Raw genomic sequence first — 24,990 nt, 5'->3', positions numbered from 1 at the left:
GGGGCTATGTGGGACTGCTACTGTCACTCTGTCCTATGAGCCTCTTTCAGTTTGAGTAGAGGTTGTAACTATAAAAGGACTTGATTTTTGCCTTGTTGTAACACCAAGTGGGAAGTGTGGGGTGTGGATCACTCATAATTTGTCATCTTAGTTTGTATAAATATTTGGGGCAGGAATGAAGAAGGGATATAAGTAGATAATTGACTCACTATAGCTCTGCCTCATTTCTCTGTCATTGCTGGGGAATGGGATGTTTTTAAGTGAATTTTAAGTTGGGGATTTTAATTTTTAAGTTGGGGATTCTGGGACTTAGTTCTGTCTTCTAAAGGATGATGGGCCAGGATCCATGACTTTGACTATCTGACTTGAGTGAACTAGTGGGAGCGACAGGTAAGAGATTAGTGGGGCTGATATATTGATCCTTTCAAATAACCCTCTGACCCCCAAAGAACCCAGGTACTCGCCAGCCACTCTCACCTTGTACTCTTGCGCATGCCCCACACTGGAGTGCCACTGTATCTGGCCATACTGAGCCTACCCCATGACACCTTCCTGATCTTACTCAACTGCCTAGTTCCTCTCTGAGTGTCTAAATTCTAGAAATCAGGGACACAATGATCAACTGCTAATCTGTATCTTCAAGCAGTAGAGTAAGGAGCCATTCCAGCTTGCCCAGGACCAGGGTACCTCCTGGAATGTGGGATTTTAGTGCTGAAAGCAAGACTGGTGGTCACTCTATCAGGCAGTCAAATGAGACAGCCTTTACAGCCCACTGGAGATGCTTTCTGTCCTAGGAAGCCTCGCCTGATCTCCTAGCTGGGGACGAACTTTCTCTCCACTGAACTTCTCCTAGAACATTATTTATGCCTGTCTAAACCTCAGCTCACACCCCACCCTCACTCCAGAATTCAGGGGAATTAAACTATGGTGCAGATACCTTGCTATTGTGTGTCCTGTACACACCAGGTGAGGGTCAGAATGGAAGGTGGCAGCAGGCAGTGTGGTCTTCCTGGAGCTCACCGTTCCTCCCCTTTCCGCAGTTGTAGAGTGGATTTCTGTAAAGCTGGCTTAGCAATCACTCTGTGAAACATTTAATTACATATAAAGGTTTTGAAGACCCTCTCTAACCTCCCAGGGAAACCTTTCTTTTTCCTGCCTCTTCTGAAGCTGGCTGCTTGGGAAGTCATGAAATTGAACTGAAGATGAAGTGACCAGGGTGTGGGTGTTACTGAAAGGGAAAAAGAGACACAAGGATGATGGGGAGATGGAGCCAGGAGAGGGGCAGGGTTGTTCCCAGAGGGAGGTGCAAGAGATGAGAAAACCCATGAGTGTGGGGAAAAGAGAGAAGAGGGCAGGAAAGAGAGAAATGGGAGCTGGACTGAACTGGGGAGCAACTAAGAGGAGGAATAAAGTCACGGAGAAGAGGGGTGGTGGATGGGCTGAGAAGGGGTCTGTCTGAGAGGAACAGAGAAAGACAGCCACCCAAGAAAAGTTTCAGAGATACAGGGAGGCAGTTTGTCACTTCAGCATTTCAATACAGGAGAGAGAGAGGCTTGGGGACATTCATTTGGTTGGGAGAGAATGGCCAGACTGGGAGAGGCTTTTTGAAACTGTGCTGAGGGAACAAGGTCCCGGCGGTTTTCAGCTTGTGTGATTCTCTGGGTGGCTTGGTGGTAGAACTGGTGGAGGTTATGAGGCACCAAAGCCTCTACCTGGACACCCCTCGTGATGCAGACACGGGAAGGCCTCATCAGCATCGATTCCTGATCTCCTTTCCAAGGAAAGTCGGCGGGCAACCTTCAACCCTGACCATCCCTTCTCTTGCAGGCTGCGACAGCGACCACTGGGGTCCCCACTGCAGCAACCGGTGCCAGTGCCAGAACGGCGCCCTGTGTAACCCCATCACTGGCGCCTGCGTGTGTGCCGCCGGCTTCCGCGGGTGGCGCTGCGAGGAGCTCTGCGCGCCGGGCACCCACGGCAAGGGCTGCCAGCTGCCGTGCCAGTGCCGCCACGGGGCCAGCTGCGACCCTCGCACCGGGGAGTGCCTCTGCGCACCTGGCTACACCGGCGTCTAGTGAGTAGTGCGGGGAGCGGGGCGGGGCGGGGCGGGGAGGGGAGGGGCCAGGCAGGGCTTGGGCGGGGCTTGGGCGGGGCGGAGCGGAGCTGCACTGCGGTTCCCGGTTCCCAGCGCCTGGGCAGGATGAGTCTGGACAGTCCTGGCTGTGACATCTTCTGTCTGCTGACCCAAGTCCCGCAGAGTCTAAATGCCCAGGCCTTGCCCACACGGATCTCAGATCCAGATCTCCACCTGAGACTGTGCCTGGGTGGCCTAAAGTGCTCAAGTTGAAAGGGCTTCCCAGAGGGCACTTCCTGGTGAGGGGCTTCAGCCATTAGGTTGGAATTCTCTTCTGACCTTAACTCATATGCCTCTGCTCACCTGGAGCCTGACTGACCCTTCTAGGCCATTTGAGATATAGAGAGGGGTTGAGAGCCCTGGGCATATATCATGTGCAGATTTGGGAGGGTTACTGTGCCCGTTCCTTTCCCCACTTTCCCTTGTCAGACCCCAAACAGCCCTTCATCCCAGTTCCCTGGAGACTCCATATTGACAGGGGACCTCCAAGATTGCTTTGCTGAGCCTTCTCACAGGTGATTGAGTTTCTCCCCCTAATCCTGTTGAAGGTTCTGTGACCTCTCCAACAGCCCTAGATCCCAAGGGAGCAGTCAAGGATTCTGACCAGAGACATCCTTGACTGAAGGTTCTCCCTGCCCTAATGCCTGACCAGCTCCCAGGACCCTTTGAGCTAGAGGCCGGGGCCATTGGATGAAGATCCAAGGCTGAGACTCCATGCACATTCTTCCCCACACCTGGCAGAGAGCCTTTCAGAGCCTGGAAGAGACATGTCCTAGATTCTGTCCCTCTCTGAATATAGGCAGATTCTTGAAGGCAGGAAGGATCCATAGGCACTCCTCAGTGCCTTTGCTCATGCTGTTCCTTCTGCCTGACATGCTCTTGAAATTAATTTCGCCAAGCCCCAAGAAAAATTCATTCCTCTTAGGAAAGTCTTCCTCAGCCTCCTCTCCAGAGCACTCTTTTTCATACTAAGAACATTTAAGTCATCCCTCAAATACTGGCCCAAGTACACTATATTCCAGAATATTATATCTGAGCCCTGCTTCCCCCTACTGGCAGGGAAGAGTACTGCATCTCAGCTTACCCTGAGCCTAATACTTTTCACCCTGTGTGTGGACACACTAATTCCTAAGTAACTTGCCTCCCAGGAAGCCCTGGATCATTGGGACTAGTAGCACTGGGGCAGAGATTTGAATGCTGCTATATCTAACACTGTATTTCTCCATGCAGCTGCGAGGAGCTGTGCCCCCCTGGGAGCCATGGAGCTCACTGTGAGCTGCGCTGCCCCTGCCAGAATGGGGGCACCTGTCACCACATCACTGGCGAGTGTGCCTGCCCTCCAGGTTGGACGGTAGGTGGGCTTTCAGGTTCAGGGTGGGACACTATAAAGGTCTAAGCATCTCTCACATGCATCTTAAAAAGTTAGATTCCCCTCCCACCCTGAGTAGTCCCCCATTTATGGTCACAAGGATTATTAGACTCTGTCAATGGTGTCATGGACACAGCTTGGAACCCCAGGTCTGCAATCTAAGTACCATGTGGCCAAAGCTAGTTACTTAACCTCCCCGCTGTGATTTGTCATGGGCAAAAGAGAGAAATTTTTCTCATGAGATTAGCTCTGTTGGGCTGGGGTTGTGGCTCAGTGGTGCAGTGCTTGCCTCACATGTTTGGATTTTATCCTCAGCACCACATAAAGATAAATAAATAAATAAATAGTACTGTGTCCATCTACAACTAAAAAAAGAGAAAAATATTTTTTTTTTTTTAAAAAAAAGATTGTCTCTGTGTTTGGGCATAGGTGCTCATATGAGCAAAAATGGCAGAAGAGGCTAGGGAAGGAGAGACAGCAGGATATGGTTCACTTGAATTCATAATACTTTACCCCCTGTGTTCTCACACATCAGATGCTGTGGGCCCCAGAATCTGTATTTTAATGAGCATCCCAGGTGCTTCTGATACAGTCTCAACCAACCCAGGTCTTGTGTCTAGATCAACCATTGCAGGAAAGGGGGATAGGATTTACAACCTTAGAGGCCTAAATTCAGGTCTCGTGTCCAACATTGACCCTGAGAGAAAGCCTCAGTTTCCCTGGTGTCTGCATTCCATGTGCAGAGCTGATGTAACAACAGTAAACACTGCCCTGCACGGCTGCCATGGTTGGCAGGAGCCTCAGATGAGACCGTGTACGTCTCAGCTTTGCAAATGCTGAGGCATCTTTGGCTGCCTGCTTTACATTTCTGGATGCCAAAGGCTACCCATAAGCCCCCTTTCAGCCAACCAGCTCTGCCCATCAGTTGCTTCCCTGTTCCCTGAGGCTCCAAAGCAGCTGCTAGATCACTGAGGCTGAATTTCCCAAGCTGTATCCTGCCTCTGTCCCCAGAAACATACCCCATTTTGGTGGGGGGTTCATTGGTACAGCCCTCCCCTAGGTCCCAACGACAGGGCTGCTGAGCAGAAGCAGGATATTTCAGGAGGGTGTGAATGCAGAGGGCACAGGAGCAGCCAGGGTGAACAACTGCAGGCCCAGGGAGGCAGGCACAGCCTTGGCAGAATGTTTTAGAGAAGGAAAGGACCTTGGGGAGCATGTGGTCCAGCAGTATCCTAACTGAGCTGCACACTGGAGTACATGAGGGGATGGGATTGGCTAAATACAGATTCCCTGGCTCCACCTGAGCCGGCTGGGATCTCTGTCTTTAATAAGCTCCCAGATGATTCCGAAGAAGCCAGCCATGTCTGCATTTGGAAATAATTGAACAAAACCATAGGATTTCTTTCTTTCTTCCACACAATGCTACAGTTTCTTAGGAAGAGAATGGGAGTCGGAGGGCTAATAATTAGGACTCTGGCTCCCACCCTATCCCCATTGCTCTGTCTTAATCTATTTTCTGTATTTGAGTTCTAGATAAGAGTACACATAAAAACAGGGTGTCCTAGCCAAGCACTGTGGTGCACACCTGTAATCCCAGTGGCTCAGGAGGCTCAGACAGGAAGATCACAAGTTGAGGCCAGCCTCAACAATTTAGTGAGGCTCTCTAAGAAATTAGTAAGGCCCTGTCTCAAAATAAACAATTAAGAAAGGGCTGGGGATGTGGTAAAGCAATCCTGGGTTCAATCCCCTATACAAAAAAAAAAAAAAGGTGGGGGGTGTCTTAGCTTTAAGAGATTTCAACACCACTGGTCTGTACAAACCTTCCTCTCTTGGATGATGGAGTTAAGGGTAGGGAGGCTAGTGACACCAAGGCCATATCCCTGATTATGAGGGAAATAGACCCAGAATCCAGGTCTCTGGACTCCTGAGGGCCAGCCCTGGCTGCCTGTGTTGGTCTTTTTGGGGGAAGACAAAGAGCTGATGCCCTTACGTCCCTGTCCATTTCTTCTACGCTGAACAGTTCTCTGGCAAGGCCCTCTCAGAGATCTGCGGATGGGCAGGCTGGATCCTTATAGACCCAGGAGTGGGTGGGGGAGGTGGGATGGGGAGGTGATGAAGGAGAATAAGCCCCAGCAGACCCTGAGCCCATCCAGCCCTCTGGAGAGAGGCTGCTGCAGGCTGGCGGTGGCAGAGAGGGCGGGAAGCCACCAGGCAGAGGCATTTTTCCCCCTCTCCCTAACACAGTGAGAGGTTTGTTCTTCCAGATGATGGGAAACTCTGTTGATAGAAATCTTTGGATTTGAGGACTTTATGTTTTTAATTTTATTGTAGACAATTGCATTTCTATTTTTGACATAGCATTTAACTTGCAGATTTGCATGCATTATTAATACCCCTCTCGCATGCAGAGTCATAGTATAATGAGGCTGCAGCTTGGCCCTGAGGCTCCTCCCAGGGAGAGTTAGGGCCAAGGAGAAGACACTGGGGAGAAGGGTCCCCTGTTATCATCTTCCATTGCCCCACTTTCCCATTGACCCCCATGTGGCTGCAGCCACAGTTTTCCCACTCAGAGACCATGTGGAATATGATTTTTTATTCCCATCATACAGCTGCTCCCAAAGGGATAGAAGCACTGTGCAGAACTGGAACTGCCTGGAACTTTGGCCTCCAGGCCACCAGCTCCTGACAATGTGACAGGATACCTCACTTGCCCAGCTGTCATGAGCCCTTCTTTGGAGGGGCCTTTACAAAAAAACCTAGGAGTTATCCCCCCCGCCCACCGGCCTCTGAGATCTTGCCAAACAGAGAAACTATGAGTAGTTTGATTCGGGTGGGCACCAGAGGCAGGTGGGAAGGGAGGAAGGAATGTGATCAGATCCCCTTGGGAGTTCCCAGTCTGATGGTGGAGGCTAGATGGGGTGCGGGCATGCACTCCACATGCATGTCTGCGCAGATCTGCAGACACCCAAGTGAAGGAAACGACAGGCTGGAAGAGAAACAGGGCTGAGAACCTGGGAAGTGGGTTCAGTTATCACTGAGGGTCACAGAGAGGCTTCTGGAACTGAGGTTGCAGGATCATAGAGGATGCTTAGTTCTGGGAAGGATGGTTTGTGGGGGCCCATGGCCGGGCCTATGGTCGGGATCACAGCACCGATGCCAACCACTGTTCACTGTCCACTGAGGGCTCCTGTGCCATCCTAGGACAGCAGCCATCATTGGAAATGAGCAGAACTCTTGACTCTTCTCCTGTCCAGCAACACAGTCAAAGGTCTCACTATAGTTAGAGACATTCCTGACCAAAGGGCAGGTGCATTAGTCTGCTCAGGCTGCCAAAACAAAGTAGGTGGCTCAAACCACAGGAACTCATCTCCTATGGGCTTTGGAGCTGGAATCTGAGGTCAAGGTGTCCACAGGGTTGGCATCTTCTGAGGCCTCACTCCTCAGCTTAGCAATGGCCGTCTTTTCCCTGTGTCTTCACACTACCTTCCCTCTGTGTGTCTGTCTCAATCTCCTCTTCTTGTAAGGACATGAGTCACAGTGGATCAGGGCGACCCATATGACCTCATTTTACCTTGGTCACCACTGTAAGGTGACCTCCAAATATAGCTATCCTCTGATGTACTGAGGGGTCAGACCTTAACTTTAGAATTTTGAGGATACACAATTCAGTCTATTGCAGCAGGAGAGAAATCCCCCTCTTTCTGACACCTTCCTGTCTGCCCTGTCCCCTGGCGCTCCCCAAAAGGCTGCTCTTCTGACCAGCAGTTGATGATGGATCACACAGTTTTCTTCCAGGTCCCAGGTTCTTCTGGGCTCCTGTCTCGAGCCACCTCATCAGCTGTCAGGTTGGTTCACTTAATATTCATTAAGAGCAGACTCATTAAGGTGCTCTACCTAGTTTCTTCGAATCTCCAATCTCAATCCTTACAGCCACTTGGGAGACCAGGGGTTACCACTCCCATTTTATTGATGAGAAAACTGAGGCTCAGAATGATCCCATGACTTGTCCTCACTCAACCATTTGGAAGAAGACAGAGCTGAGATTTGAGCCCAAGTCTGACTTTGCAAAGTCCAGTGTTCTCTCCACCCTACCAGGTAGCAAGACTCCAAGGAATCAAATTCTTTCAGGCCCCAGAAGCCCCAAGCCAGGGGGACCTAGAGATTCAGGGACTTCAGGTGCCTGGTGTTTGGGAATTCTGAGCAGGAGCTCAAAAGGAGCTCCCTGACTTGGCAAAAAAAATCGGAGGGCTGCTTGGTTTCCCCCAGGGAAGGCTGGAAGGGACCTTCTCTGCACCAAGCTGTCCTACTGGTTCGGAAGCCCTGGCTGGCCTACCAGGGAAGAGGGATCGATGGGTGTGCGTGCGTGCGTGTAAATGCATGAGGCCACACTGCTTGAGGATGAGGGTGTGGGAGACACAGCACCCCAAGTTGGCTTAAAACACTTTTTCAGAGTTAGGGTGTCCTTATGCAGTCCAGGACTGACTTGCACAAAAACCAAAAAGATTCCTTGTCACTCATGAGTGCCTCTAGTCTCTGGGGTACAGTGAGGAAAGCAGGGGTCTACCACACCCAGTGCCCCACCCCCACCTCCAGGAGGAGGAGGTCCCCCACTCCACCCACCCACCAGCCTTGCAGTCCCCACCACTGCCTCCGCCCCGCAGTCCCTCCTGCCGGAGCCGCAGTGGCCCATGTGTGGAGGGGAAGATCTGAGCTAAGTGACCTCCCACTTACTTCATTCCCACTCAATTGGATCATCTCAAAAGATGACCCTGGTCTGGCAGCCTTCTCCTGACTAAACTGGCTTTGTCAGGGTCTGCAGTTATTGGTGCTTAATAATTGTGTGTTGAACTAATTGATTAATTAATTGGAGAATCATCCTTGATCTCCACGAGAGAAATGATTATCTCTGGTGTATAAGAGGCTGAAAGGGTGGCAGGAGACAGGACTGGGCTCTCAATGTCCATCCGAAAAAGAACTAATAGATCTATCTAGTTTAAATACCCTGAGGCTGATAGTGGAGGGGAGGGAGAAGGGGAAACCGGTCCCCTGCCCCAAATACAAATCCCTGAAAACAACCAGTTTTAAACCTTTTAGATGTTTCTTCTGGCATCTCCTTCCATTTTTCTACCTAACATGCTTTACTGCCATTTCTCAACTTTTCCATTTGAGATTTTAGCTGAATCTATTGACTTCCTGCCATAGAGTGAGATTTAGGTCCACCACGCACACAGATCGACACGAGCAACCCTCCTCCCAGCCTCCCGATGGAATTATATTACAGTTTTGGGTTCAATCCTGTTTAACGTGTATGTTAATATGCCCACGTATATACTGTTAGTAATTTAGACCCACGACTCCTGGACAGAAGCTTAAAACGTCTCTCAATAACGTCAGGTATGGAGAGGGCGCTCAATCAGCATTTCGCTTTCGTTTTGATTTTGAAGTCTCACTCTCAGAAGCCTGCATGCTTCTACGGCAGGATGAACTCTTGCTTTCCGGGTCTGCTGCGTGGTTGTCATCTAGCACTTTCTCTCTCCACCACCCTGAACTCCTTTCACCTGTTGGAACCCATGCCTTTCTTTTTCTTTGATAATTCTTCTTTTCGGTGGGAAAAGAAAAAAAATCCTCTAGCACCTATCCAAGAAATATCCATGGAAGGTTAATTTTTTGAGGTTGTTAAAAATCTGAAAATTTGTTTACTGAATTCTTCACCTGGGTCTTAGTTTAGCTGGATGTAGAATTCTAGGGTGGAAATTAAATTATCCCCCCCACCACCTCTCTCTCTTTCTTTCTCTTGCTCTCTCTTTGGTCCTGAGGATTGAACCCAGTGGCACTCTGCCATTAATCTACGTCCCCAGCCTTTTTTATTTTTGAGATAGGTTCTCATTAAGTTGTTGAGGCTGGCCTCCAACTTGTGATCCTCCTGCTTCAGCCTTCCAAGTTCCTGGGATAATAGGCATATGCCACCATGCCCAGGTTTTCCTCTCCATATTTTTAAGGCATTCCCTGTTGTCTTCTAGTTTCTGGTTTAAAAGTCTAATAATTTGCTTCTTGATTTTTGTATGTGACTGCTTTCCTCTTTCTAAAAAGTTTTAGAATCATTTCTTTACCCATAAATATATAAAAACTCACAATAATATGCCTTGATGGGGTCTTGTCTCCCTCGTTCCTTCCTTCTTTTCTCCCTTCCTTTCTTTCTATTATGTTTTCTCTACTATTTTCAGCCCTCTCTCTTTCTCTTTCTCTCATTCCATTTTGTAGATTTCTTCAACCTCTCTTGCAGAGCTGGGGTGGAGCTCCGTGGTAGAGCACTGTCTAGCTTGCATGAATTCCTGGGTTTGATCCAAAAACAAACAAGCAAATAATCTCCAGCTTTCCTATTCCAATTTTCAAATTTGTGCCATTTTCTTTTTTTATTCTCAAGAACTCTTTACTCTGGCTGTCCCCTTTAGTAGCACTCGTCTTCTTTCATGAATACTTTCTAATAGCTAGCTACCTGAGGATATTCACTTATATTATTATTATTTTTTAATTTTTTTATTGTTGGTTGTTCAAAACATTACATAGTTCTTGATATATCATATTTCACACTTTGATTCAAGTGGGTTATGAACTCCCATTTTTACCCCGTATACAGATTGCAGAATCACATCAGTTACACATCCATTGATTTACATATTGCCATACTAGTGTCTGTTGTGTTCTGCTGCCTTTCCTATCCTCTACTATCCCCCCTCCCCTCCCCTCCCCTCCCCTCTTCTCTCTCTGCCCCCTCTACTGTCATTCATTTCTCCCCCTTGTATTATTTTCCCCTTTCCCCTCACTTCCTCTTGTATGAAATTTTGTATAACCCTGAGGGTCTCCTTCCATTTCCATGCAATTTCCCTTCTCTCTCCCTTTCCCTCCCACCTCTCATCCCAGTTTAATGTTAATCTTCTTCTCCTGCTCTTCGTCCCTACTCTGATCTTAGTTACTTTCCTTATATCAAAGAAGACATTTGGCATTTGTTTTTTAGGGATTGGCTAGCTTCACTTAGCATAATCTGCTCTAATGCCATCCATTTCCCTGCAAATTCTATGATTTTGTCATTTTTTAATGCAGAGTAATACTCCATTGTGTATAAATGCCACATTTTTTTTATCCATTCGTCTATTGAAGGGCATCTAGGTTGGTTCCACAGTCTTGCTATTGTGAATTGTGCTGCTATGAACATCGATGTAGCAGTGTCCCTGTAGCATGCTCTTTTTAGGTCTTCAGGGAATAGACCAAGAAAGGGAATAGCTGGGTCAAATGGTGGCTCCATTCCCAGCTTTCCAAGAAATCTCCATACTGCTTTCCAAATTGGCTGCACCAATCTGCAGTCCCACCAGCAATGTACAAGTGTACCCTATTCCCCACATCCTCGCCAGCACTTGTTGTTGTTTGACTTCATAATGGCTGCCAATCTTACTGGAGTGAGATGGTATCTTAGGGTGGTTTTGATTTGCATTTCTCTGACAGCTAGAGATGGTGAGCATTTTTTCATGTACTTGTTGATTGACTGTATGTCCTCCTCTGAGAAGTGTCTGTTCAGGTCCTTGGCCCATTTGTTGATTGGGTTGTTTGTTCTCTTATTGTCTAATTTTTTGAGTTCTTTGTATACTCTAGATATTAGGGCTCTATCTGAAGTGTGAGGAGTAAAGATTTGTTCCCAGGGTGTAGGCTTCCTATTTACCTCTCTTATTGTTTCTTTTGCTGAGAAAAAACTTTTTAGTTTGAGTAAGTCCCATTTGTTGATTCTAGTTATTAACTTTTGTGCTATGGGTGTCCTATTGAGGAATTTGGAGCCCGACCCCACAGTATGTAGATCGTAGCCAACTTTTTCTTCTATCAGACGGCGTGTCTCTGATTTGATATCAAGCTCCTTGATCCATTTTGAATTAACTTTTGTGCATGGCGAGAGAAAGGGATTCAGTTTCATTTTGTTGCATATGGATTTCCAGTTTTCCCAGCACCATTTGTTGAAGATGCTATCCTTCCTCCATTGCATGCTTTTAGCCCCTTTATCAAATATAAGATAGTTGTAGTTTTGTGGATTGGTTTCTGTGTCCTCTATTCTGTACCATTGGTTCACCCGCCTGTTTTGGTACCAGTACTATGCTGTTTTTGTTACTATTGCTCTGTAGTATAGTTTGAAGTCTGGTATCGCTATACCGCCTGATTCACACTTCCTGCTTAGCATTATTTTTGCTATTCTGGGTCTTTTATTTTTCCATATGAATTTCATGATTGCTTTCTCTATTTCTACAAGAAATGCCGTTGGGATTTTGATTGGCATTGCATTAAACCTATAGAGAACTTTTGGTAATATCGCCATTTTGATGATGTTAGTTCTGCCTATCCATGAACAGGGTATATTTTTCCATCTTCTAAGATCTTCTTCTATTTCTCTCTTTAGGTTCTGTAATTTTCATTGTATAAGTCTTTCACCTCTTTTGTTAGGTTGATTCCCAAGTATTTTATTTTTTTTGAGGATATTGTGAATGGAGTGGTTGTCCTCATTTCCATTTCAGAGGATTTGTCGCTGATATACAGGAATGCCTTTGATTTATGCGTGTTGATTTTATATCCTGCCACTTTGCTGAATTCATTTATTAGCTCTAATAGTTTCTTTGTAGACCTTTTTGGGTCTGCTAGGTATATAATCATGTCATCTGCAAATAGTGATAATTTAAGTTCTTCTTTTCCTATTTTTGTGCCTTTAATTTCTTTCGTCTGTCTAATTGCTCTGGCCAGTGTTTCGAGAACTATGTTGAACAGAAGTGGTGAGAGAGGGCATCCCTGTCTTGTTCCAGATTTTAGAGGGAATGCCTTCAGTTTTTCTCCATTCAGAATGATGCTAGCCTGAGGCTTAGCATAGATTGCTTTTACAATATTGAGGTATGTTCCTGTTATCCCTAGTTTTTCTAGAGTTTTGAACATAAAGGGATGCTGTACTTTGTCGAATGCTTTTTCCGCATCTATCGAGATGATCATATGGTTCTTATTTTTAAGTCTATTGATGTGGTGAATAACATTTATTGATTTCCGTATATTGAACCAGCCTTGCATCCCAGGGATGAATCCTACTTGATCATGGTGCACGATTTTTTTGATATGTTTTTGTATCCGATTCACCAGAATTTTATTGAGGATTTTTGCATCTAGGTTCATTAGAGATATTGGTCTGTAGTTTTCTTTCTTTGAAGTGTCTTTGTCTGGTTTAGGAATCAGGGTGATGTTGGCCTCGTAGAATGAATTTGGAAGTTCTCCCTCTTTTTCTATTTCCTGAAGTAGCTTGAAAAGTATTGGTATTAGTTCCTCTTTAAAGGTTTTGTAAAACTCTGCTGTATACCCATCCGGTCCTGGGCTTTTCTTAGTTGGTAGTCTTTTGATGGTTTCTTCTATTTCCTCAATTGATATTGGTCTGTTTCGGTTGTCTATATCCTCCTGACTCAATCTGGGCAGATCATATGACTTAAGAAATTTATCGATGCCTTCACTATCTTCTAATTTATTGGAGTATAAGGATTCAAAATAATTTCTAATTATCTTCTGTATTTCTGAAGTGTCTTTTTCATCCCGTATGCTAGTAATTTGAGTTCTCTCTCTTCTCCTCTTCGTTAGCATGGCTAAGGGTCTGTCGATTTTATTTATTTATTTTTTTTATTTTTTTTTCAAAGAACCAACTTTTAGTTTTGTCAATTTTTTCAATTGTTTCTTTTGTTTCGATTTCATTAATTTCAGCTCTGATTTTAATTATTTCTTGCTTTCTACTTCTTTTGCTGTTGTTTTGCTCTTCTTTTTCTAGGATTTTGAGATGAAGTATGAGATCATTTATTTGTTGGTTTTTTCTTTTTTTAAGGAATGAACTCCAAGCAATGAATTTTCCTCTTAGAACTGCTTTCAGTGTGTCCCATAGATTCCGATATGTTGTGTCTGTGTTTTCATTTATCTCTAAGAATTTTTTAATCTCCTCCTTGATGTCTTCTATAACCCATTGATCATTCAGTAACCTATTGTTCATTCTCCAAGTGATGCATGATTTTTCCTTTCTTCTTTTATGGTTGATTTTCAGTTTCATTCCATTATGATCAGATAAGATGCATGGTATTATCTCTACTCCTTTATATTGTCTAAGAGTTGCCCTGTGACATAATATATGATCTATTTTTGAGAAGAATCCATGTGCTGCTGAGAAAAAAAGTGTAACTGCTTGATGTTGGGTGGTATATTCTATATATGTCAATTAAGTCTAGGTTATTAATTGTGTTATTGAGTTCTATAGTTTCCTTATTCAACTTTTGTTTGGAAGATCTGTCCAGTGGTGAGAGAGGTGTGTTGAAGTCTCCCATGATTATTGTATGGTGGTCTATTAGACTCTTGAACTTGAGAAGAGTTTGTTTGATGACCATAGCTGCACCATTGTTTGGGGCATATATATTTATGATTGTTATGTCTTGTTGGTGTATGGTTCCCTTGAGCAGTATGTAGTGTCCCTCTTTATCCCTTTTGATTAACTTGGGCTTGAAATCTATTTTATTTGATATGAGTATGGACACTCCTGCTTGTTTCCGAAGTCCATATGAGTGATATGATTTTTCCCAACCTTTCACCTTCAGCCTATGTATGATTTTCCTATCAAATGCGTCTCCTGTAGGCAGCATATTGTTGGGTCTTGTTTTGTGATCCATTCTACTAGCCTGTGTCTCTTAATTGGTGAGTTTAAGCCATTAACATTTAGGGTTATTATTGAGATATGGGTTGTTCTTCCAGCCATATTTGTTTATTTATGTTACTAAACATGGTTTGTTTTCCTCTTTGATTATTTTCCCTCCTTTAGTGTCCTACCTCCCACTGTTGGTTTTCATTGTTATTTTCCATTTCCTCTTCCTGTAATGTTTTGCCGAGGATGTTTTGAAGAGATGGTTTTCTAGCTGCAAATTCTTTTAACTTTTGTTTATCGTGGAAGGTTTTAATTTCATCTTCCATCCTGAAGCTTAATTTTGCTGGATACACAATTCTTGGTTGGAACCCATTTTCTTTCAGTGTTTGAAATATGTTATTCCAGGATCTTCTAGCTTTCAGAGTCTGTGTTGAAAGATCAGCTGTTATCCTGATTGGCTTACCCCTAAATGTAATCTGCTTCCTTTCTCTTGTAGCTTTTAAAATTCTCTCCTTATTCTGTATGTTGGGCATCTTCATTATAATGTGTCTAGGTGTGGATCTCTTATGATTTTGCACATTCGGCGTCCTGTAGGCTTCTAGGATTTGGGATTCTGTCTCATTCTTCAAGTCTGGGAAGTTTTCTCGTATTATTTCATTGAATAGATTGCTCATTCCTTTGGTTTGAACCTCTATCCCTTCCTGTATCCCAATGACTCTTAAGTTTGGTCTCTTTATGTTATCCCATATTTCTTGGATGTTCTGCTCATGGTTTCTTAACAGTCTTGCTGAGCTGTCTGTTCTTTTCAAGTTGAAATACTTTGTCTTCATTGTCTGATGTTCTATCTTCTAAGTGTTCTACTCTGCTGGTAGTATTCTCAATTGAGTTTTTAAGTTGGTTTATTGCTTCCTGCATTTCTAGGATTTCTGTTTGTTTGTTTTTTATAACCTCTATCTCCCTGTATAGCTGATCTTTTGCTTCTTGGATTTGTTTATGTAATTCATTGTTGAAGTGATCTTTCATTGTCTGATTTTGCTGTCTGATGTCTTCCTTGAGACTCCAGATCATCTGAAGCATGTATATCCTGAATTCTTTATCTGACATTCCATCTGCTGCAGATATTACCTCTTCTAACATTGAGTTGACCTGCATTGCTTGTGGTCTTTTCTTTCCTTGTCTCTTCATACTGTTCGCGTTTCTTTCTGCTTGGTGAAACTGTTGTGCTATTGAATTTTCCCCCTATATATTTATATTGGTCTTGTATAGTTGCAAAGTCTCCCTCACAGGCGCGGGCAGCGGCTCTGCCCCTCCTCCAATTGGGGCAATGTGCCTACCACGCCGGCAGGCCGCTGGGCCTGTTCTGCCAGTCGGTAGCAGGTCCACCTACCTTGCAGGTGCGGGCAGCGGCTCTGCCCCTCTGCAGGCCGCTGGGCCTGTTCTGCTGGTGGGTCGCAGGTAAGCCTACCTTGCAGGCGCCGGGGGGGGGGGGCAGCTCTACCCTTCTGCAGGCCGCTGGGCCTGTTCTGTCTGTCGGTTGCAGGTCTGGCCTGTTCTGTTGGTGGTCGCAGGTCCGCCTACCTTGCAGGCGCGTGGGGCAGCTCTGCCCCTCCACAGGATGCTGGGCCTGTCCTGCTGGTGGGTCACAGGTCCGCCTACCTTGCAGGTGCGGGGGGAGGGGGCGGCTCTGCCCCTCAGCAGGCCGCTGGGCCTGTTCTGCCGGTCATATTCACTTATATTATGAGAGAGGGTTTCTCCGTAAGTTTTATTTGCTCCTGGCGTAGTTCCTGATTCCGCTGTGTTCCTTTTGTCTATTTATTTCAGTCTTCATCTTTCATATGAGAACCTACTTCAGATATCATGTGATCTTTGACCTTTGGATCATGCTTTATAGTGAACCTCAGAAAAGTCAACTAAAGGCAAAGGGAGATGCTAGGTTGACCGCTGGGACCCTCAGACATCAGTATCTGTGGGTTGTTTCTCCTGAGCTCATCAGTGTCTCCCAAAAGGGATCCTCAGCCTCCTGCCACAGGAAGTGTAGTTTGGCAATCATCATTCTGGGAGTGAGGGGAAGCCAGCAGGGGGTCTGATGATTCTGCAGGTAGGACTACACCCCACCCTCAGTTTTCCTGGGTCCCTGCGCCCAAAGCCTGTGTGTTCAACCTCTCCAAAAGGCTTGGGAAATCACCTGGTTATTTGAGGTGGGGACAAATCAAGGGTCTTGTCCCTTCTTTTATAAACTTTCTAACAGTCCTGCTCAACTTCCCTGTGCCTTGGCCTTCCATGGATGCTGGGATTCTGGGTTCCCAAGCTTTTCTGAGGCTGGAAAGATCTGGATCCTCCAGCATCGCGGTGGCTTCCCACCCTTGCTTGGCGAGCACTCAGCATTGTTGAGAAAGCAGAAGCTGAAGCAGTTACTGCTCCTCCATCTGCTTTTCCATCTTCCAGCTTGGGACATCTCTTGTCCTCTATTCCTTTTGTCCTTGTGGGTTCGGGCCTCTGGGGTCCTTTGCTCTCCTATTGGCTAGTTTGAGGAAGGAGTGGAGATAAATGCAGGTCTCTGCATCAGCATGTTTAATTGGGGGCTTCCTCCTGACGTCTGCTCAGCTCTCTATTGCATTTCGGTGCAAGACTATCAGTGTCTTAGGCTTTTCCTGGCTCTCTCCCCAGTGGACTGGGAAGACAGAAATCAAGTCTCCTTTTCTGTACCGCTGGTGCCTAACACAGCACCTGGTATACAACACACATGCTGTAAATGTGTGCTAAATAGTTAGATGGCCATGCTGGCCTCGGTGTCTCCATCTGTAAGAGGAGGGCTTTGGAGACATAGTGTCCAGATCTCTTTGTTTCTACTGGAAAGATGGGGTGGTCTCTGGGACCCAGCAGATGTGCCATTCCTAGGAGAGTGGGCTGAGCATGACCTCTCTGGAGCGCCACCATGTGTGTCTTCCGACTCTGTTTCAGGGAGCGGTGTGTGCCCAGCCCTGCCCACCAGGGACATTTGGCCAGAACTGCAGCCAGGACTGCCCTTGCCACCACGGAGGGCAGTGTGACCATGTGACTGGACAGTGCCACTGCACCGCTGGATACATGGGTGACAGGTAAGGTGTCGACTCTTGCCTATTCACAGTAGCCTTGCAGGGAATGGCTGAGGTTTACCAACCCCTCGTCGCTCTGTCTGCCCGCCTTCCAGTTCTTTCCTCAGCAAACATTCTGGGTGCTCCTGCCAGGGGGATTCATCCACTCAACCTTCCTCCTCAGCAGGATGCAACCCCTCCCCAGCCCAGTGACCCTGAATTTGCTCTGGTGTGCCTGGGGGAAGGAGGGGAGCACTGCTACCCACTGTCTGCACTAACGGAGGGAGACAACGGCACAGCCAGTTCAGAGAAGCTGAATGCAAATTCAGTTCCCACCGTTTGCATGGTTTCTTCTAGAAGTGGACTTTTACTCCTAAATTTGAGTCCCCCTCCAAATATACTGACATCAGTTTGCATCCTCTAAAGGCCCATGGCCTCAAGAGCAGACTGAACCAGGGCCCCAGTGTCCTCAAATGAGACCAGCCTGGCACAGTGGATGATCCACAAAACTGAGGAACTGTTGCGTGTCCACACTGGCCACCTTGGAGGAAGGAGGCCACGCTGATAGCACAGGGGCAGAGGAAGAGAGGCAGCAAGTGGAGTATGTGGTGGGGAGTGGGCTTGGAGCTGGAGGAGGGCATTTGCTCGGGGGACCCAGGCCAGGCCTCCTGCCCCTCACTTGGCACAACCTGGGTCTCTCCCAGCAAGAGGGCCAATGACGAGGAGGCTCCCACCCCCTTGCCCAGATCCACAGATCCGTGTTTCACTTCTGGCCCTGGGTTTTGTTGCTCTGCCCAGACAAAGCAAAGCAAGAACATTTGTTCACCATCTCTCTGCCCCTTCCCTGGGTGACGTCCAGATGAGGGATCAAAACAGAGTCACCCAATGCATCCATCAGGGCCTAATGGATGAAATGGAGGCTCAGCTCTCACTGGAATCGACCCCAGTCCTCAGGGATGCCCAGAGGAGGGACCATCCATTAACCATAGTCCTCTGTGGCTCAGTCTGAAGCCTTTAAGCCCTGTCTGACTCTGCCAACCGTTGTTCATCTACACATCTACTCTTCCAAGCACAGAGTGTGGGCTTGGCATCTGGGGACCCAGGACGAGAGCACCTTCTACCTTAAGTAAGGAAACGCTAAGGATGAGCAGCTGGGGACAGGAACCAGGGAAGACCCCAAATCAGAGCAGGACCCCTTGGCTTCAATCCACTTCCACATGAGAAAGAATGTAGCCTTTTTGTCATTGGAAACAAGCAAGCCCAGGGTTCCAGTCAGCTAGACCCTACCCCCGAAGACCCCACCTCATCAGCTCGCAGTGTCCACTGCCAAGATGGACTGAGTGGAGAGTCCAGAATCTCTTCTTGGAACCTGGCCCATGATCTGTGGGCGGGCAGAAACCCCCAAAGCCAAGGGCCCCTTCAGCAATCTTTGCCAATCAACCACAGGACAGTTCAGAGGGCCACGTAGCATTTGGGTTTCCCAACTAAATAGGCTGCCTGGTGTTTAATATTTTGTAAAATTGCCTCCATTTATTTTGTAGGTGACAGCCGCATTAACCCACCCCAAATCATCACGAGCGTATTAACGCTGAGCGGGTGTAATAACACGGGCCTCCCCGGATAGGCTGAATCCAGTGCAAATTAAACACAAGACGTAACGAGGGCTTTGCAGCTCATTTTGTAATTTAATTGAGCAATGTATCTGGTTGTTAATGGCGGATTGGACACATTAGATTGATATGTTGCAAAGGAAGGATGTTTAAGTAGAAAACTAATTCCTGCTGTGATTACCCTTCTGTTCCACAGGCCCGTTATTAGCATGCTTTGTGTAAAATTCATTAGCCATCATTGCTTGATCTCTAAATAAATAAGTTGTTTAAATTGTGAGGAAGAAAAAAATAGAGGCTGATTATGTAAATGGATTAGGTTGCCATTATTTCATTTCTAGATTCTTTTCTGTGGGGCTGTGGAATCAGTCACCTCAAAATGTATGGCCGGGAGCTCCTTCAGAGGGGCTTCTTGTCCAGGCTCTGTCCAGACCTGCTAGGCAGAGGACAGGAGTGTTCCAATGAAGGGGAACAGGTGTCTCCTGGTGTGAGTTTTCTCTCCTGACATTTGAGCCATCTGAGGTAAGCAAAGCTCAGTGACTTCTGGAGAGATCCATCCTGAGGCTGAGCCGGGACCTGCCAGTCAGGTAGATGGCGCTTCTGCGGGTCTCTAACTGTCCGGGTCATCCTTCTGCCTCATCCTCCTTCCTACCTTCCCTCCTGCACTCCTTCTCTAGACATCTCCCTCCCTCTTTCCCTTTCTTCTCTTTCTTTTCCGCTCTCTTTCTCTTCCTGAGGCCTCAGATTGGTTGACATGCAGCAGGATATGCAGGAAGATGACCGAGTGTCATCTTGGCCACTCACAGGCTACGTGAGCTTGGAGCAGTCACCTCACCTCCGAGATTATCAGTGGCGTCAGGGGTTGGTGACGGGGTTCAGCCTGTGTGTCTGGAAGCCCCTTTCTCTCTGGCGTTTGGGGCTATTGCCATCTTCACCCCTGCTGTCTGTCCTTCCTGGGAGGGGAGCTCTTAAGGCCAGATGCCAGTTATTCTCCCTGTCCCTGTCACTGTGGGAACAGAGCAGCAATGACAGAAGAGACTGGGACACATTGGCTGCTCTTGCCCCCAGGCACCACCGGCCTTCCCAGATCTCCTGGGGTGTGGCCACTCACCCTCATGTTGGGCCACTGAGTTCTCAGGGACATGGGCTCGCCCTGCCCTGCCTATGGTCAGTTTCACCCATGACCCTCAAGGATAAAATAAAGAAGATTGGGCCATATTTTAAAAAAATATTTTTTAAAAAATATTTTATTGTTTCCCCCTGATTACTGTAGAAGACATACAGAACACCCGAGAAATGGGAAAACACGATCATTTAAACACATAATTCCTCAAGTTCTCCCCACTGTGAACATGAGAATTCTTCCCTTTGGGTTTTTTCATGTCAGGATCCAAAATCAGAACACTAGATGGGCTCTGTTTTAAGAAACAGTATTAACGGGAGCAATAATAATGACTAATATGTGGTACTGAACTCTGAGCATGGGCCAGGCACCTCTCTAAACATTATACACATTATCTTATTTAATCCCCAAACAAGCTGACGAGGTTTCATTAGTGTCCCATTTTATGACGAAGACATGGGTGTCCTTTGGGTCGGCTCTCCACTGTCCACACCACTGCAGCAGCACTGGGGAACCGAGAATCCAAACTCCAGAGGCCAGAGGTCATTTCCCTTTGTCATAGGGATGCAGGAGTCACCCCCAGGTTTACCCCTTACCTTGCCAGGGTCCAGTTGCTAGGACAATGAATTTGCCTGCCCTGGGAACTAGCCCTGGGCAATATCAAGAGGCACATTCAGTCAGCAGAGGGGTCACGTCCATCCATAGAGGATCCACACCTGGTGGTTGTGAGTCATGTGAAGAATAATTGTTATTATGCTGGGCACTCTAAGCACCAGCCGGAGCACACACAGGACACGAAACGGCCCAGTCCTCCTCTTTGGGGTGGGAATGGGGGCTCACAGGTGACGGAGAGACCCAGTCCTGGCCCCAGCCTTGAAGAGATGTCCAGTCCCAGGAAAAGGAAATGGCCCCCGTCTGATGAAGGAGGTGCCTCTTCTCCTCAGGGGAAGACCCACCTAGGGAAGGAGAATCATCGCTCAGCAGAAAAGAGAGACTATGTCTGTCCCAACTGAACACAGAGAAACGAAATTACCCCATTTCATCAAACCTAAGATGCCACTGATTGTAAGATGCGTCATTGTTTTATACACTGCTAAGAATGAAAAATACTTATAATTAAACTATGTCACGCCATCAGTTATACGACTTATCTGATTTCAGACGTGTTAAGATATATATTTTAAACATAAGGTTTATTGTTAATTGGTACTGAGTTTCAGCTTGCGGAGATGAAGAAGTTTTGGAGATGAATGGTGGTAATAGTTTCATGACAGTATGAATGTATTTAAAGCCACTGAGTGGCTTTAGTGGTTAGATGATAAGTTTTATACTAAACATCATCTTAGTCCATTCATGCTGCTATGACAAAATACCTGAGATTGGGTAATTTATAAATATGGTTTTCCAGTTCTCACAATTTGGGGGCCCAGATGGCCAAGATCAAAGTGCTGGTGAAGGCCTGGTCTCTGTTTCTAAGATGACACCTTGGACGCTGTGTCCTCATGTGTTACAAGGGATGGAAGGACAAAGAAAGGGACCTAGCTAGTTCCCTCCAGCCCTTTTATGGGCACATGAATCCATTCAGGAGGGCAGAAGCCTCATGACCTAATCTCTCAAAGGCAGCACCTTTTAACACTGTTGCACTGGGGATTAAGTTCCATCCTGAATTCGGGAGGAGATACAAACATTTAAACCACAACATAAGTAGTTCACCACAGGTAGAAAAAACATCAGGTTTGGCCTCAGTGAAACATAATTGTCATTGCTGGGGTGCATAAACTCATTGCTGGGGTGCCAAGGAGACGGGGCCTGAGGCAGGGAGCCGACAGGGTAACTACACCATGGAGTGCTTCCTGGAGGAGGAGAAAGGAGGGAGGCCATCAGCTGGGGAGGCAGGGAAGGGAACATTCTGGAAGGATCTGGAAGAGCGGGTGAGGGAGCCCAGCCACAGCCCACTCTGCTACTCCACAGGTGCCAAGAGGAGTGCCCCTTCGGGACCTTCGGCTTCCAGTGCTCGCAGCGCTGTGACTGCCACAACGGGGGCCAGTGTTCACCCAGCACAGGAGCCTGCGAGTGTGAACCCGGCTACAAGGGCCCACGCTGCCAGGAGCGACTGTGCCCCGAGGGTCTGCACGGCCCAGGCTGCCTCTTGCCCTGTCCCTGTGACCCCGAGAACACCATCAGGTGGGTCTGGGCTGGGGCAGGGGGCTCTGGTGGAAAGGGTGGGCGGGAGCTGGGAGACCTCAGCCATCAGCTCCTGTAACTGCCTTGATAACAAGGGGAAGCCAGGGCCACGTGGCCAGAGTCAGGACCAGAACCCACTCGCTTCTGTCTTCCACAAACAGCTGCCTGCACCTCAGACCGTGGCTCTCGGAGACCCCACACACTGCAGCAGGGAGAGGGTGTGGTGACCGCAGGGCCTTGTGCCACAGAGGGCCAACACCAGAAGGGACCTTAACAATCCGTATGACCCATCTGGGGCCCAGGGAACGTTGTCCCAGGAGGTCCTGGCAAGGTAGAGGAACAGGAGGGACAGAAGCCAGCCCTTCATCAGGGCCTCAGCTTGGGGCCTGCTCTTCCCTGCTTCTTGGTCCTTTGTAGCTTGGGGCACCTGAGCAGAAGCTGGCCCCTGCTGCCAATGGAGCCTGAACCTGGCGAGTAGAGAAGCCAGGCTGCCCCAGGCTGCCCTGAAGGCTCCTCCCTCCCTGCACCATGCCCCAGCCCGCGTCAGCGAGACCCAGCCCTTTGTTCTGGCTGCCTCTCACCTGGTGGGAGCAGGTGCAGGGAGCACCCCTCTCCCTCCGCCTGTGGACAGCCCCCGGGGCCCTGGCTGCTCTGGGCAGTGGTGCTGCTGCTGTTGGGGGAGCAGAGCACACTCAGTTTGCAGCCCTAGTGCCAGGACAGCTGGACTCAGCCTCTGCCCTTCTTCATTGCCAGCTTGGTTTTTCACAGGTCACCTAGGAGTCTCTGGTCACTGCAAGCAGAGGCCCCTCAGCGTGTGTCATGGCTTAGTTGAAAATGGTCCTCAAGGCTGAGCGGAGGTGGTTCTAAGCAAGGGTGGAAATTGGGAAGGAGACTGTCCAGAGAGGTGCTGGAGCCAGAAACCTGCCTGTATGTGACCTGGGATTTATTCGCTCATTCATTCATTCAACAAACACTGAGTACTCTAGGGCTGGGCCATGAGGCAGCCCTCAGGAACAAGTCTGAGTGCTCACTCATCCTGAGTAAAGTTCACCATTTTCCTTCAAATACAAGACAACACCAGAGGCACAGCTCTCTATTATATCCTGCTGAGAAAGAAAAATTCTGTTCACCTAACCACACCTACCATTAGTTAGAGACTGCTACCCTGGTCTGGGAAGGCTTCCTGGAGGAGGTGGCATCTGGGCTGGGTCTGCAGAGCAGGCATTAAAAACAGGACCCCAGGTGGCTGGTCAGGGAATGGGCAGCTGCCTCTGTTCCACTTGTCAGAACCACGCGGGGACACCCACCCCCCGCTGGGAAGACAAGGAAGGCTCCAAGGCTTCCGCAAGGCTTCTGCTGAGTTCCAGTGCAGGGGGAGCCTCTGCCACAGAGATCCAGCCAAGCCCCAAATTAAAGAGCTATTGTTTTCCTCCCGTGCCTGAGCAACCGTGCCCTGCATAATTTATCTCTCCTCTGAAGGAGTCCTCCATGCATTATTAATCTGGAAGGACTCCCTCTTCTCTGTCGCTAATCTCAGCCCATCCAATATTAATGATTATTTGCTTTACTGTCTTTAACGCATGTCATGTTTCAGGGATTGGGAGGCAGTAGCGATTCCTGGGAGTGGGGGCTCCGAGGTGCCTTCCAGGCCACCCGAGGCGTGCTCCTCAGAATTCATGTTCTCACTGAAGGGGAGCTTTGTCACAGCCTGGGCCCTGAGGGCACAAGTGGCCTGGCTTGTCCATTTCTGTGGCTGCTATGTCAGTATTGCACAGTGCCTGGCACAGAGTAGGTCTTCAGTGAAGAAGCATCACTGCGTTCATGTTGAACAGTTCGTCTCTCCAGGTGTTCTGCACGGGATCTGATGTCTGCCTAATTTTGCTCTTTAACATTTCACCCCTTTCTCCTAGCACACTGCCCCAGTGGCTGGGCCCCCAAACGTTTTTTGGTTCTGTCTAGCTCAGGCTTTCTCAATCCTGTCACTGTTCACATTTTGGGCTGGATGGTTCTTGGTTGCGCATGGCTGTCCTGTGCATTGTGAAGTGTTTGGCAGGATCCCTGGTCTCTACCCAGAGAATAACAGTGGTGTCCCCTTCCCATGCCCAAGTTGTGACCATCAGAAATGCTTCCAGTCATTGCCAACTCCCCAGGTCAGGTGGGAAGTGAGACCGTCTGAGGTTGACAGCCTCTGCTCTAACTGGACTCGTTCATGCTGCGTTTGGCTTTGATCTCATGGACACAGAGAAGAGCTCTTCCCCTCTGAGTGGACACAGGTCAGCCCCTCTCTCCCCATGAGTTTTTGACCCATTACAGAGGCTTCTCTTGGGATTCAAGAAAAGCAAAGGAGCAACTCTCTGACTCCCAATCTCAAAGCAGTTAAGTCGCAGCTACGGGGTGGGTGTTGGACCTGAGGTCCTGGCCTCAGACCGACCTCTGTCTAAGCAATTGTCTGACTCTTCTCCCCTCTATGCCTGTTTCCCAGCCTGTCCATCACTTTCCATCAGCCTAGTGGGGGAAACCTCTCTAGTAGTCTTTGAAAGTGAAATTGCCACCCCACTCCCCAAGAGATGAAGGTGAGATTCCTGGAAGCCACATCTCATTTCCCCCCAACTTCTGCACAACTTACCACAAAGTCCCCTGCTCCCTAATGGCTTGTAGGTCTTAAGACAAAGTACTCCCGAGGCCAGCCAAGCACAGTCCTGCCACCCAGCCCAACCTCTCTATGCTCCCGCCCCCCACCCAGGCTGCTTCCCAGGGTCGCGTCACACCCTGGGAAGGAAGAAGTGGCCGGGAGCTTCCCCACTCCATCAACTCT

The 24,990-nt window shown here is 47.9% G+C and overlaps 1 protein-coding gene across 7 annotated transcripts in view; it reads left to right on the top strand.

Moving 5' to 3' along the window:
• The window catches only part of Megf11 (multiple EGF like domains 11), a 211,200-nt gene that overhangs the window by 133,506 nt on the left and 52,704 nt on the right, over positions 1-24,990 (top strand). For all 7 annotated transcript variants that reach the window (XM_027925884.2, XM_071607325.1, XM_071607327.1 and 4 more), the window contains 4 exons: positions 1,828-2,074; positions 3,365-3,485; positions 17,149-17,285; positions 21,963-22,175. In XM_027925884.2, coding sequence (XP_027781685.1) covers positions 1,828-2,074; positions 3,365-3,485; positions 17,149-17,285; positions 21,963-22,175 — 718 coding nt within the window. The remainder of the gene's footprint in view (positions 1-1,827; positions 2,075-3,364; positions 3,486-17,148; positions 17,286-21,962; positions 22,176-24,990) is intronic.

The sequence above is a fragment of the Marmota flaviventris genome, chromosome 2 (genome assembly GCF_047511675.1).
Source record: "Marmota flaviventris isolate mMarFla1 chromosome 2, mMarFla1.hap1, whole genome shotgun sequence".
In the NCBI taxonomy this organism is placed as follows: domain Eukaryota; kingdom Metazoa; phylum Chordata; class Mammalia; order Rodentia; family Sciuridae; genus Marmota; species Marmota flaviventris.
This window is presented reverse-complemented; position numbering and strand designations above follow the sequence as displayed.